This window comes from Schistocerca cancellata, chromosome 10, assembly GCF_023864275.1.
Source record: "Schistocerca cancellata isolate TAMUIC-IGC-003103 chromosome 10, iqSchCanc2.1, whole genome shotgun sequence".
NCBI lineage: Eukaryota > Metazoa > Arthropoda > Insecta > Orthoptera > Acrididae > Schistocerca > Schistocerca cancellata.
In genome coordinates this window covers 22534259-22549109 of record NC_064635.1, presented here as the reverse complement: position 1 = coordinate 22549109, position 14851 = coordinate 22534259, and the positions used below count along the sequence as shown (strand labels likewise).

General features: G+C 45.7%; 1 protein-coding gene across 1 annotated transcript in view; it reads left to right on the top strand.

Annotated features, from left to right (window-relative positions):
* Nucleotides 1-7890, top strand: part of LOC126106726 (histone-lysine N-methyltransferase SETD1B-like) — a 188419-nt gene extending 180529 nt beyond the window's left edge. The window contains exon 2 of the mRNA XM_049913106.1: nucleotides 5440-7890. Coding sequence (XP_049769063.1) covers nucleotides 6454-7890 — 1437 coding nt within the window. The 5' untranslated portion in view covers nucleotides 5440-6453. The remainder of the gene's footprint in view (nucleotides 1-5439) is intronic.
* The last annotated feature ends 6961 nt before the right edge of the window (nucleotides 7891-14851 follow it).

The following is a 14851-nucleotide window of genomic DNA, read 5'->3' as shown; positions in this document are numbered from 1 at the left end:
TTTTTTTTTGTACTCCACTCCTGGCTGGTTTTGCCAAACAGATCATGACGACGTCAAACATGTGATGCAACGTCATAAAAAAAAAATGGCTCTGAGCACAATGCCACTTAACTTCTGAGGTCATCAGTCGCCTAGAACTTATAACTAATTAAACCTAACTAACCTAAGGACATCACACATCCGTGCCCGAGGCAGGATTCGAACCTGCGACCGTAGCGGTCGCTCGGTTCCAGACTGTAGCGCCTAGAACCGCACGGCCACTCCGGGCTGCTGCAACGTCATCACCACAGGCGTTACAGGTGTTTGCAGTCGCGCGCTTCACGTGACTACCACAGTGCTGTGGTTAGCTTAGGACCGGTTATCTTGTTGGCTCTCCTATTATGGTGCACACGTTACAGTCAAGTGGAGCACCTGTATATAACCGCATATATGACAAGCATAGTAATGTGACAGTCAAGTAGAACACATGACTGTAAACACCTGTAAACTGTGCAACGGTACTGTCACAGTCAGCTGTTGCGCTGACAGGAAACACCTATTATACGAGGGCAGTTCAATAAGTAATGCAACAAATTTTTTTTTCGGCCAATTTTGGTTGAAAAAACCGGAAATTTCTTGTCGAATATTTTCAAACATTCCCGCTTCGTCTCGTATAGTTTCATTGACTTCCGACAGGTGGCAGCGCTGTACGGAGCTGTTAAAATGGCGTCTGCAACGGATGTGCGTTGCAAACAACGGGCAGTGATCGAGTTTCTTTTGGCGGAAAACCAGGGCATCTCAGATATTCATAGGCGCTTGCAGAATGTCTACGGTGATCTGGCAGTGGACAAAAGCACGGTGAGTCGTTGGGCAAAGCGTGTGTCATCATCGCTGCAAGGTCAAGCAAGACTGTCTGATCTCCCGCGTGCGGGCCGGCCGTGCACAGCTGTGACTCCTGCAATGGCGGAGCGTGCGAACACACTCGTTCGGGATGATCGACGGATCACCATCAAACAACTCAGTGCTCAACTTGACATCTCTGTTGGTACTGCTGTCACAATTGTTCACCAGTTGGGATATTCAAAGGTTTGTTCCCGCTGGGTCCCTCGTTGTCTAACCGAACACCATAAAGAGCAAAGGAGAACCATACGTGCGGAATTGCTTGCTCGTCATGTGGCTGAGGGTTACAATTTCTTGTCAAAGATTGTTACAGGCGATGAAACATGGGTTCATCACTTCGAACCTGAAACAAAACGGCAATCAATGGAGTGGCGCCACACCCACTCCCCTACCAAGAAAAAGTTTAAAGCCATACCCTCAGCCGGTAAAGTCATGTTTACAGTCTTCTGGGACGCTGAAGGGGTTATTCTGTTCGATTTCCTTCCCCATGGTCAAACGATCAACTCTGAAGTGTATTTTGCTACTCTTCAGAAATTGAAGAAACGACTTCAGCGTGTTCGTAGGCACAAAAATCTGAACGAACTTCTCCTTCTTCATGACAACGCAAGACCTCACACAAGTCTTCGCACCCGAGAGGAGCTCACAAAACTTCAGTGGACTGTTCTTCCTCATGCACCCTACAGCCCCGATCTCGCACAGTCGGATTTCCAAATGTTTGGCCCAATGAAGGTCGCAATCCGTGGGAGGCACTACGCGGATGATGATGAAGAAGTTATTGATGCAGTACGACGTTGGCTCCGACATCGACCAGTGGAATGGTACCGTGCAGGCATACAGGCCCTCATTTCAAGGTGGCGTAAGGCCGTAGCATTGAATGGAGATTACGTTGAAAAATAGTGTTGTGTAGCTAAAAGATTGGGGAATAACCTGGTGTATTTCAATGCTGAATAAAAGAACCCCTGTTTCAGAAAAAAAATGTGTCGCATTACTTATTGAACTGCCCTCGTACAACCAGGGTACTGTGATAATCAAATTGGGCACCTGTCTGTAACCACCTACAAGTTGAGCATAATACTTTCACGGCTATGTGCAGCACCTGACAATAAACATCAATACCTAATAACATTACTGTGACAGTAAATTTGGGCACCTGACTGTAAGCACTTATAAAATAAGCACAGTACTATGACAGTTAATTAAGCGCATGCCTGTAACCACTTGTAATGTAAGCATGATAATGCGACAGTCAAATGGGGTGTCCAGCTGGAACCACGTGTAAGTTAAAAGCTAAACACAGTACTCTGACAGTCAAATGGCGCACCTAGCTGTAACCATCTACAAGCCAAGCACACCACTGTCGTAAGATTGTGTCGCATGTTTGGCGTCGTGACGATCTGATGGCAACTTTCGCGACTACTCATATGTGATGTATAAAAAAATAATAATGTACTCCATGTAGAGTGGACACATTAAGAGGAATAATACAAGAGTGTGCAGTATGGCTTTTAATTTTTCCTGAGTATCATCGAAGAAGCAATATCATGCACCAAGAAAATAAAATTTATATACAGGGTGATCCATTGAACGTGACCGGGCCAAATATCTCACGAAATAAGCGTCAAACCAAAAAAAATACAAATAAAGAAACTTCTCTAGCTTGAAGGGGGAAGCCAGATGGCGCTATGGTTGCCCCGCTAGATGGCGCTGCCATACGTCAAACGGATACCAACTGCGTTTTTTTTTAATATGAACCCCCAATTTTTATTACATATTCGTGTAGTACGTAAAGAAATATGAATGTCTTAGTTGGACCACTTTTTTCGCTTTGTGACAGATGGCGCTGTAATAGTCACAAACATATGGCTCACAATTTTAGACGAACAGTTGGTAACAGGTAAGTTTTCTAAATTAAAATACAGAACGTAGGTACGTCTGAACATTTTATTTCGGTTGTTCCAATGCGATACATGTACCTTTGTGAACTTATCATTTCTGAGAACGCATGCTGTTACAACGTGAGTACCTGTAAATACCACATTAATCGATAAATGCTCAAAATGATGTCTGTCTACCTCAGTGCATTTGGCAATACGTGTAACGACATTCCTCTCAACAGCGAGTAGCTCGCTTTCCGTAATGTTCGCACATGCATTGACAATGCGCTGACGCATGTTGTCAGGCGTTGTCGGTGGACTTCAACTTTCCCCACGGAAAGAAATCCGGGGACGTCATATCCGGTGAACGTGCGGGCCATGGTATAGTGCTTCGACGACCAATCCACCTGTCATGAAATATACTATTCAATACCGCTTCAACCGCACGCGAGCTATGTGCCGGACATACATCATGTTGGAAGTACATCGCCATTCTGTCATGCAGTGAAACATCTTGTAGTAACATCGGTAGAACATTACGTAGGAAATCAGCATACATTGCACCATTTACATTGCCATCGATAAAATGGGGGCCAATTATCCTTCCTCCCATAATGCTACACCATACATTGACCCGCCACGGTCGCTGATGTTCCACTTGTCGCAGCCATTGTGGATTTTCTGTTGCCCAATAGTGCAAATTACGCCGGTTTACGTTACCGCTGTTGGTGAATGACACTTCATCGCTAAATAGAACGCGTGCAAAAAATCTGTCATCGTCCCGTAATTTCTCTTGTGCCCAGTGGCAGAACTGTACACAACGTTCAAAGTCGTCGCCATGCAATTCCTGGTGCACAGAAATATGGTACGGGTACAATCGATGTTGATGTACCATTCTCAACACCGACGTTTTTGAGATTCCCGATTCTCGCGCAGTTTGTCTGCTACTGATGTGCGGATTAGCCGCGACAGCAGCTAAAACGCCTACTTGGCCATCATCATTTGCTGCAGGTCGTGGTTGACGTTTCACATGTGGCTGAACACTTCCTGTTTCCTTAAATAACGTAACTATCCGACGAACGGTCCGGACACTTGGATGATGTCGTCCAGGATACCGAGCAGCGTACATAGCACACGCCCGTTGGGCATTTTGATCGCAATAGACATACATCAACACGATATCGACCTTTTCCGCAATTGGTAAACGGTCCATTTTAACACGGGTAATGTATCACGAAGCAAATACCATCTGCACTGGCGGAATGTTACGTGATACCACGTACTTATACGTTTGTTACTATTACAGCGCCATCTATGAAAAAGCGAAAAAAGTGGTCCAACTAAAACATTTATATTTCTTTACGTACTACACGAATATGTAATAAAAATGGGGGTTCCTATTTAAGAAGCCGGCCGGGGTGGCTGAGCGGTTCTAGGCGCTACAGTCTGGAACCGCGCGACCGCAACGGTCGCAGGTTCGAATCCTTCCTCGGGCATGGATGTGTGTGATGTGCTTAGGTTAGTTAGGTTTAAGTAGTTCTAAGTTCTAGGGGACTGATGACCTCAGAAATTAAGTCCCATAGAGCTGAGAGCCATTTGAACCATTTGAACTTATTTAAGAGGGGGTAGGACGTCGAACGGGCCGACTTGGAGCAGGAGAGGCACCACAGGACATTTTAATTTCCACTGTCTATACTTTTACAAATAAATTCATAAAACTTTGTCAGTATGACCAGGAAGGATTCAGGATTCACACTCATAGCAGTGGAAGTTCAAAAATATAACAATAATTTTTTTTTTACATGTGAAATTTATTCATTTTTTCACTTACTATTGGGTGCATTTGTTGCTATACGTACACTTTTCTTCGTCTGTAGGAGAGACTGTTCGATAAATTTTGCACAGCATACAAACCATACTTACAGGTGTGTGAAATTCTAGATTCTATTTAATTTATGAAAAAATAAATGAGCTGTTACTTTTTATGCTTTATGTTTAGAAAATAATCAAATTCTTTAGTTAATAATCTCTATTTCTACCATAGTTTTTAATAGATTTGGAAAATTGGTACACCTGCAAGTTTTGGTTTGTATGCTGTGCAAAATTCATCAAAGAATCTCTCTTACTTGTGAAGAAAAATGTACCTATAGCAACAAATGCAGCCAATAGTAAGTGAAAACATGATGAAATTTCACATGTAAAAAAAAAAAAATTATTTATGTTTTTGAATTTCCACTGCTATGAGTGTGAATCCTAAATCCTTCCTGGTCATGCTGACAAAGTTTTATGAATTTATTTGTAAAAGTATAGACAGTGGAAATTAAAATCTCCTGTGGTGCCTCTCCTGCTCCAAGTTTGACGTCCTACCCCCCATTAAAAAAACGCATTTGATATCCGTTTGACGTATGGCAGCGCCATCTATTGGGCCAACCATAGCGCCATCTGGTTTCCCCCTTCAAGCTAGAGAAGTTTCGTTTTTTGTAGTTTTTTCGTTTGACGCTTATTTCGTGAGATATTTGGCCCGGTCACGATCAATGAACCATCCTGTGTAACATGTAGCTGATGAAACACTGAAATGTCGGCATTGTTTACTTTGGTCGTTGCGCGGTATAGGCCATAAATCGTGCAGCACGGTTGTGTAGGCCCCTTGTGTGTGTGTGTGTTGGTGACGCGTGCCCGTTTTCAGAGAGTGGATTTCGGGCAGAGAGGCGCCCGCGAACCTGTTGCCGCACGGCTGTGACGTCACCGCGGTACACCGACTGCCAGCGGGGCGAGGAGCTCAGCCGTGACATTGGCGTGGGCAGAACACCTGTTGCTGGCGGAGTGACCCCTTTCCCCAGGTCTCCGCCGCGCGCCAGTGCGTCGCCAGCTCAGCTGTACTGGCGCCACAGGTGCGACGCTGGCTGCAGATGGTAGGTAATCTCTGGACGCTGACTCGGCTGCAACAACGTCTCTGTCCACCGCTACCCGAGCGCCGTTGCCAGCGGCCAGTGACACAGTGCGCGTCGCACTGGAGTGACATTCTGCTGACGGGCGTGTAGAAGTGTGTTCGTGTACAGAAGTGTGTTTACATGTACGTCTTCAGAGTGCGTATCAGCCTTGTGCGCAACTGATGCGCTTGCCGCTGCCAGCAGTCTTGGAATATCTGTGCGCTGTACATGGCTTGTTTCTAGCTGATAACTTGACGGGTGGCGCATTATATCTTGCTGCCTTCCGTCGGAAACACCCTACAGGATGGGATGCCATTGGGATATCCAATAACGTGCTCGATTCTTGAGACACATAAATATGTTTTAGTGCCGAGGAGAATCTGAAATTGTAAACAGAAAGCACTACTGCACGTTGTACAACATTTGAGGATAAATAACCATCTTCATTGTATATTATGGTGATATACAGGACTTCTTATGTCTGGAAGTTTTATTGTTTCATCAAAATTTCCAGTGAATAACCAGCGGCTTAAGCTATTGCCAAAAAAGGTGACATACATTCGAATTACCAGTGAATGGGAAAAGAGATTTCTTTGAATCATATGTGGCAGGAATCTGTTTGCCGCAAACATACAGTTTATCTGCACCTTTTTAACAGCCTATTGAAATAGTAGAGAGAAGAGAGGATGTGTGCTACGAATATTACTACGTAACGTGCAGATGTGTTGCAGATCGTACCATGGGTACCAACCCCAGGTGGTTGAGTCAACATGGAGGAATCACTGAGAGACCATGATCGACAACCGAGGAGCCTGTTGGACGATGTGATAATGACCCCACCACACTCACCAGTGAAGCCAGAGTCTTCGGCCGACACCATGGAACCACGAAATGTGGCAGCCACTGACACAGAGGCTGACGTCAGATGCTGCTGCTGCATCCCCTACCATCGGGTATCACCCACGAAGGCTCTAGCCGCAATTGCGGACGTGGGGTCCTCAGAGAGGACTTGTGAGGAGCAGAGCGAACAGGAGAAAATGTTACTCAGTGGGGCGAGAGAGGACAAGGAGCCCCTGGTTGCTTCTGATTTCACAGGAGATCCATCGTCAAAGCACGAAGCTCCAGGAAATCCTTCCTATAGTTCACAGGTTTCTGGTGTACTGGACTGTGAGAAGCTTCAGGGAGGTCAGACGGACAGTGCTGAGGCAAGCGACAAGGAGAAGAAACACAGTGGCGATCCACCGTCACCCCCGAGGATCACCCTCGCCATTCCAGAAGACACCGAAGACCTCGACGAGGGTGACACGGAGAGCTTTGAAGACTCACTACCCCGCCACCAGCAGCTGAGGAAACAGCTGCTCAAGCACAGGATGGCGTCAGCTGATGACAGTTCCAGCTCCAGTGACAAGGAGGAAGCCTCGTCCAGGAGCAAAGATGGGAACGAAGTGGAAGGCAGTGACGACTCCCCAGTGGCCTCCGTCAGGGACCCTCCCGTCTTTGGTGTGGAGCAGCTGAACCGCTACAAACTGGCCAAGACGGCACAGCTCAAGAAGGGTGATAGTTCAGAATCTGGGGAGGAAACAGCGGCTCAAGTCGAGCAGCGATCGCAGCGGCCTATGGGAATCCCGAGGTACCAGTCGGCCAGTGACGACACCCCTGACAGTGGAGCCAGGTCTGCTTCTGTGGACAGTGAAGTGGTGAAGGCACGGCCAGTCAAGCACAGTGTGGACGGCGAATCCACCTCAACAGTCGCCAGTGCTGACAGTGGTCACCACCGACTTCATCCAGAACGGCGGCACGGCCACCGCCACCAGAACAACCAGGTACCACGCGTGGGCCTCCGACCGCCCCGTGAGCTGCGCCTACCCCGCCCACCCCCGGAACCTGAGGACGACGATGTGTTCCCCACCTGTGGACGCTCCAAACCGTCGCCCCCTCCACCGACTGTAGAGCCGCCACCCCCAGATGATCCGCCTCCACCCTGGGAGACAGAGGAGCAGAACACAGTCTATATCGGGGGTGGGCTGCCCGGTTACACCATGTACCAGCAGTCACTGCTGGGCGTGCCCTGTCCACACGACTACGGTGAAGCCTCCAGTGACGACCTCAGCTCGGAGTGGGATTCAGACACGCCGCTGACGGATTCGACTGCTGCCGATGCCCAGGGAACAAAGGTAAGTCTCTGTCTTCAGCCCTCACAAATATGAGTCCACCGTTACCTCCATATTCCGCAAGAAACCTTTGGTGTGTGATGGAGAACTGCACCATTGTCACTTCTCCCATTTCCAATTCCACTCACGAGTGGTGTGCAGGAAGAATGGTAAGTCTCTGTATCAGGCCGAATAACAAATTTTAAGACTTTTCAACGGACATAAACATTACTAGACCCCAAATTGCTTATTGATGCTGAAGTATAAAACTGATTATGTGCCGTCATCTGCAGATTGGTAGTCACTGCACTGCAAAGGATAAGGGTTCGAGATCCATTACCATTACGGACTTTTCGCTGGTGGAGGGGATAGAAATGGGCCTCACTCAGACTCATGAGGCCAACTGAGGAGGTACTTGAGTGGAGTGGTAGCTCGAAGCTTCGAGAAGCTGACAGTGGTTGACAGAGGAGTGTTCAGACCCGTTTCCCCTCCAGACCACATCCAAATGACGCTATATGATATAGGATGACAGGGACACTAATAAGCATCATAGGGACCTATGAACATGGTTGCAGTGTGTAGTTTTTTAGTGTAGTACATGTATCTTTGACGAAAAATGTGTAAATATTGCTCAGAATACATTGGTCTCAAATATAATGCAATGTGGCTCATAGTGTAACGACGTAAGTTCTTTATAAATGATTTTCTTTCGACATATGACCATGTGTAGACTTCGTCACCTACGTCAGTTACAACCCACTTCAAAATTATTTATATTCTTTTTAAATTGTCACAGAATGGTTCTTGAACGAAACTGTAAAACATCATTTGAGTCGTATGCACAGAATTACGTCATTCGGGTCAATTGGTTTGCGTAAACTTTCTCAATTTTAGATGTCGTTTGTTTCTCCTCAGAAATTATATTGATACACGTTATCTGATTTAATCGAAATTAGAACCACACATTGAATAAACTTTTGAGATTCAAAGTTGCGATGAACGCTGTCAAAATTCAATAATCTTGTCAAACATATTATTAATCCATTCACATAATTCTTCATAAATAAATCCTCAGAACACGTATTTCAACTTTAGTAGCATCCACTAGTTTATAATTTCCTACATACAGACGTGAACCTGAGCCTTGACAAGATAGGACTAACATTTTCAATAAGATTAAACTTCCTATGACATCATTGTTGTACAAACATTACAAATTATTCATTATCAATTTTTAGAAGTACGCCGCAACAACTCGCTTCCAGGATCTTCTGTTGCTCCTTCGCTGTCGACCCGCGACGTATAGTGGCCAGCAATTTTCTCTTTGGTCCCGGCAACGAAGATGCTGTCTCCGTTCGTTGCGCCGCCCTCTCCGTACATGAAACATAAAAAATAAATACAAAAACTTTAGACAATTCACAACCATTACAAAATATTACAAAAATACATAAACAAACTAAATTAAACTTATATTCACCTGCAAACTGGGCTGACACTGGTGGATGGGTGACGCTTCAATTTCGTCCCACTACACCCTCCAGACCACACCCAAATGACGCTATATGATATAGAATGACAGGGACACTAATAAGCATCATAGGGTCCTACGAACATGGTTGCAGTGTGTAGTTTTTTGTGTAGTACATGTATCTTTGAGGAAACATGTGTAAATATTGCTCTGAATACATTGGTCTCAAATATAATGCAATGTGGCTCATAAAGATTTGCCTCTAGCTGGTACCAGATATAGGAGGAGTACACTGAAAAATTGTATGCTGCATAGTAATCTACAACAGTATCTGAGCATAAGTATTCAGACATCTGTTCTCTCTCTCTCTCTCTCTCTCTCTCTCTCTCTCTCTCTGTCCAAACAGGCCTTGTAAGGCGTAAAGGTATGGAACAACAGCTTGTCACCCTCTGCTGATAGGCATCACTGAATGCAGATGTGGAGGGGCACATGATCAGCACACTGCTCTCTCAGCCGTTGTGGGCTTTCCTGACTGGAGCCGCTACTTCCCAGTCGAGTAGCTCTTCAGCTGGACTCACAAGGGCTGAGTGTACCCTACTTGCCAACAGCTCTCAGTGACCCATCCAAGAGCCAGTCAAGCCCAACAGCACTTCACGGTGAAGCGGTACCAGTGCTACGATTCGCTGATGACGTTGCTGTGCTGAGTGAAAGTGAAGAAGAATTGCATGATCTGCTGAATGGAATGGACTGTCTAATGAGTACAGAATATGGACTGAGAGTAAATAAAAGAAAGATGAAAGTAATGAGAAGTAGCAGAAATGGGAATAGAGAGAAACTTAACACCAGAATTCATGGTCATGAAGTAGATGAAGTTAAGGAATTCAGCTATCTAGGCAGAGACGGACGGAGCAAGGAGGATATCAGAAGAGGACTAGGACAGGCAAAAAGTACATTCCTGGCACAGAGAAGCCTACTAGTGTCAAACATAGACCTTAATGCAAGGAAGAAATTTCAGACAATCTACTTTTGGATCACAGAATTGTATGGTAGTGAAACATCGACTGTGGAAAACTGTAGAGAAGAGAATCGAAGCATTTGAGCTGTGGTGCTACAGACGAATGTTGAAAATTAGGTGGACTGATAAGGCAAAGAATGAGGAGGTTCTGTGCAGAATCTGAGAGGAAAGGAATATGTGGAAAGCAATGATAAGGAGCAGGGACAGGATGACAAGACATCAATTAAAATCGCTCAAAATAAGAAAAGCCGCTGGACCTGATGGGATACCAGTTCCATTTTACACAGAGTAGGCGAAGGAAATTGCCCCCCTTCTTGCAGCGGTGTACCGTAGGTCTCTAGAAGAGTGTAGCGTTCCAAAGGATTGGAAAAGGGCACAGGTCATCCCCGTTTTCAAGAAGGGACGTCGTACAGGTGCAGAACTATAGACCTATATCTCTAACGTTGATCAGTTGTAGAATTTTGGAACACATATTATGTTCGAGTTAAACGACTTTTCTGGAGACTAGAAATCTACTCTGTAGGAATCAGCATGGGTTTCGAAAAAGACGGTCGTGTGAAACCCAGCTCGCGCTATTCGTCCACGAGACTCAGAGGGCCATAGACATGGGTTCACAGGTAAATGCCGTGTTTCTTGACTTCCGCAAGGCGTTCGATACAGTTCCCCACAGTCGTTTAATGAACAAAGTAAGAGCATATGGACTGTCAGACCAATTGTGTGATTGGATTGAGGAGTTCCTAGATAACAGAACGCAGCCTGTCATTCTCAATGGAGAGAAGTATTCCGAAGTAAGGGTGATTTCAGGTGTGCTGCAGGGGAGTGTCGTAGGACCGTTGCTATTCACAGTATACATAAATGACCTTGTGGATGACATCGGAAGTTCACTGAGGCTTTTTGCGGATGATGCTGTGGTGTATCGAGAGGTTTTAACAATGGAAAATTGTACTGAAATGCAGGAGGATCTGCAGCGAATTGATGCATGGTGCAGGGAATGGCAATTGAATCTCAATGTAGACAAGTGTAAATAAAGTTGATCGTCGGTAAAGCAGATGCCAGACTGAGATTCATTGGAAGAATCCTTGTTCGCCCACTGCTTGAATACTGCTCAGCAGTGTGGGATCCGTACCAGATAGGGTTGATAGAAGAGATAGAGAAGATCCAACGGAGAGCAGCGCGCTTCGTCACAGGATCATTTAGTAATCGCGAAAGCGTTACGGAGATGATAGATAAACTCCAGTGGAAGACTCTACAGGAGAGACGCTCAGTAGCTCGGTACGGGCTTTTGTTGAAGTTTCGAGAACATACCTTCACCGAGGAGTCAAGCAGTATATTGCTCCCTCCTACGTATATCTCGCGAAGAGACCATGAGGATAAAATCAGAGAGATTAGAGCCCACACAGAGGCATACCGACAATCTTTCTTAGTCCATGCTGCTGCGAACGTCGTCGTCGAATGTGCAGATGGTTGTTGTCTTATAAACGTCCCCATCTGTTGACACAGGGATCGAAACGTGGCTGCACGATCCTTTACAGCCATGCGCATAAGATGCCTGTCATCTCGACTGCTAGTGATACGAGGCCGTTGGGATCCAACGCGGCGTTCCGTATTACCATCCTGAACGAACCGATTCCATATTCTGGTAACAGTCATTGGATCTCGACCAACGCGAGCAGCAGTGTCGCGATACGATAAACCGCAATTCACCAGCAAACATAATTAAAAGGACTCAAATAGAAAGAGCAAACAGTAAAAAGGAATCACTAGACCAAACCATAAATAAAAAATCAATTAATAATAATACGCAATCACATTAATAAAACGCTCATTAAATAATAGAGAGAATAAAAATAAGAACTTTAAACAGATCTGTCATTTGTGCTCAGTTGATTCAGGTGAAAAGGTTTCCGACGTGATTATGGGCACACGATGCGGATTAACAGAACGCGGGAAGGTAGTTGGACCTACACGCACGGGACGTTCCATTTCAGAGTACGTTAGAGAATGCAGTATTCCCATATCCACTAGTGTCAAGGCATTACATCTCACCGCGGACAATGCAGTGCCCGACGGCCTTTACGTTTGCGTAGAGTTGTCACTGCTAACAGACAAGGAACGCTGCATGAAATAGCCGCAGAAAACAATGTGGGACGTACGACGAACGTAGACAGTGCGGAGAAATTTGGCGTTAAGTGGCCATGGCAGCAGACAGCCTACGCCGAGTACCTTTCCTGACAGTACGACATCGCCTGCAGCACCTGCTCCGGGCTCGTAACCAGATCAGATGGAGCCTACAAAACTGGAACACCGTGGAGCTGGTCAGGTGAGTCACAGTTCAAATTGGTAAGAGCTGGTGGCAGGGTTCGAGTACGGTGCAGACGACACGAACCCATTCACCCAAGTTGCCAGTAAGCCACTGTGAAGCTCATGGTGGCTCCATGTTTGTGTGGATTGGGGTTACGTGGATCATTGACTGAAAACTATTGTCTTTTGGTACTTGGGGGCAAATTGCAGCCATTCATGGACGTTCCCAAACGACGACGAAATTTTCATAGATGACAATACGACATGTCACTGGGCCACAGCTGTTCGCGATTGGTTTAAAGAACATTCTGGACAATGCTAGCGAATTGTCTGGCCACCCAGATCTACATCTACATCTACATGGTTACTCTGCAATTCACACTTAAGTGCCTGGCAGAGGGTTCATCGAACCATTTTCATACTACGTCTCTACCATTCCACTCTCGAATGGCGCGTGGGAAAAAGAATTTCTCTTATTTTATTATCATGATCATTTCTCCCTACGTAGGTGGGTGTCAACAAAATATTTTCGCATTCGGAAGAGAAAGTTGGTGATTGAAATTTCGTAAATAGACCTCGCCGCAAAGAAAACCGCCCTTGTTTCAGTGAATGCCACCCTAACGCACGTATCATATCAGTGACACTCTCACGCCTATTGCTCGATAACACGAAACGAGCTGCCCTTCTTTGCACTTTATCGATGTCCTCCGTCAATCTTACCTGGTAATGATCCCACACCGCGCAGCAATATTCCGGCAGAGGACGGACAAGTGTAATGTAGGCTGTCTCGTTACTGGCTTTGTCGATCTTCTAAGCGTTCTGCCAACAATGCGCAGTCTTTGTTTCGCCTTCCCCACAATATTATCTATGTGGTCTTTCCAATTTAAGTTGCTCGTAATTGTAATTCCTAGGTATTTAGACGAATTGACAGCCCTTAGATTTTTGTGATTTATTGCATACCCAAGATTTGTCGGATTTCTTTTAGTACCCATGTGGATGTCCTCGCACTTTTCTTTGTTTAGTGCCAATTGCCACTTTTCGCACTATACCGAAATTCTCTCTAGATCATTTTGTAATTGGAGTTGATCGTCTGATGATTTTACTAGACGTTAAATTACAGCCTCTTCTGCAAACAATCTAAGGGGGCTGCTCAGATTATCACCTAGATCATTTATTAAATCAGGAACAGCAGGGGGCCTATGACACTGCCTTGCGGATCGCCAGATATCACTTCCCTTCTACTCGATGATTTACCGTCTGTCACTACGAACTGTGACCCCCCTGAGAGGAAATCACGAACCCAGTCACACAACTGAGACGATACTCCTTATGCACGCAATTTGCTTAATAATCACTTGTGAGGAACGGTATCAAAAGGCTTCTGGAAGTCTAGGAATATGGAAAGGATCTGAGATCCCTGGTCGACAGCACTCATTACTTCATGGGTATAAAGAGCTAGCTGCGTTGCACAAGAACGATATTTTCTGAATCCGTGTTGGTTATGTATCAATAAGTCATTTTCTTCAAGGTGATTCATAATGTTCGAGTACAGTCTGTGCTCCAAAATCCTACTGCAATTTGAGGTCAGTGATATGGGTCTGTAATTCAATAGGTTACTCCTATTTCCTTTCTTGAATATTGGCGTGACTTTCCAGTCTTTAGGAACAGACATTTCGTCAAGTTCCTGACATAAATCCCGTCGAACATTTATGGGACGTAATCGAGAGGTCAGTTCATGGACAACATCCTGCACCGGCAACCCTTTCGTAATTATGGACGGCTGTAGATGCTGCATGGCTCAATATTTCTGCAGGGCACGTCCAACCGTTTGTTGAGTCCATGGCACGTAGACCTGCTGTACTACGCCGGGCGAAATGTGGTCCAAAAAATGGTTCAAGTGGCTCTGAGCACTATGGGACTTAACATCTGAGGTCATCAGTCCCCTAGAACTTAGAACTACTTAAACCTAACTAACCTAAGGACACCACATACATCCATACCCTAGGCAGGATTCGAACCTGCGACCGTAACGGTCTCGCGGTTCCGGACTGAAGGGCCTAGAAGAAAAGAGGTCCGACGCTTTATTAGGAGGAATCCCGCCACTTTTGTCGCGTGGCTGTAGTGCGCCGAAACGTTTTGGCACACAACAAGGGACACGACACAGTGCAGATCCAATGGCAGCGGTGACGGCGTCCGAAGTAAGAAGGCGACGTCCGTAATGATAGCAATCCGGT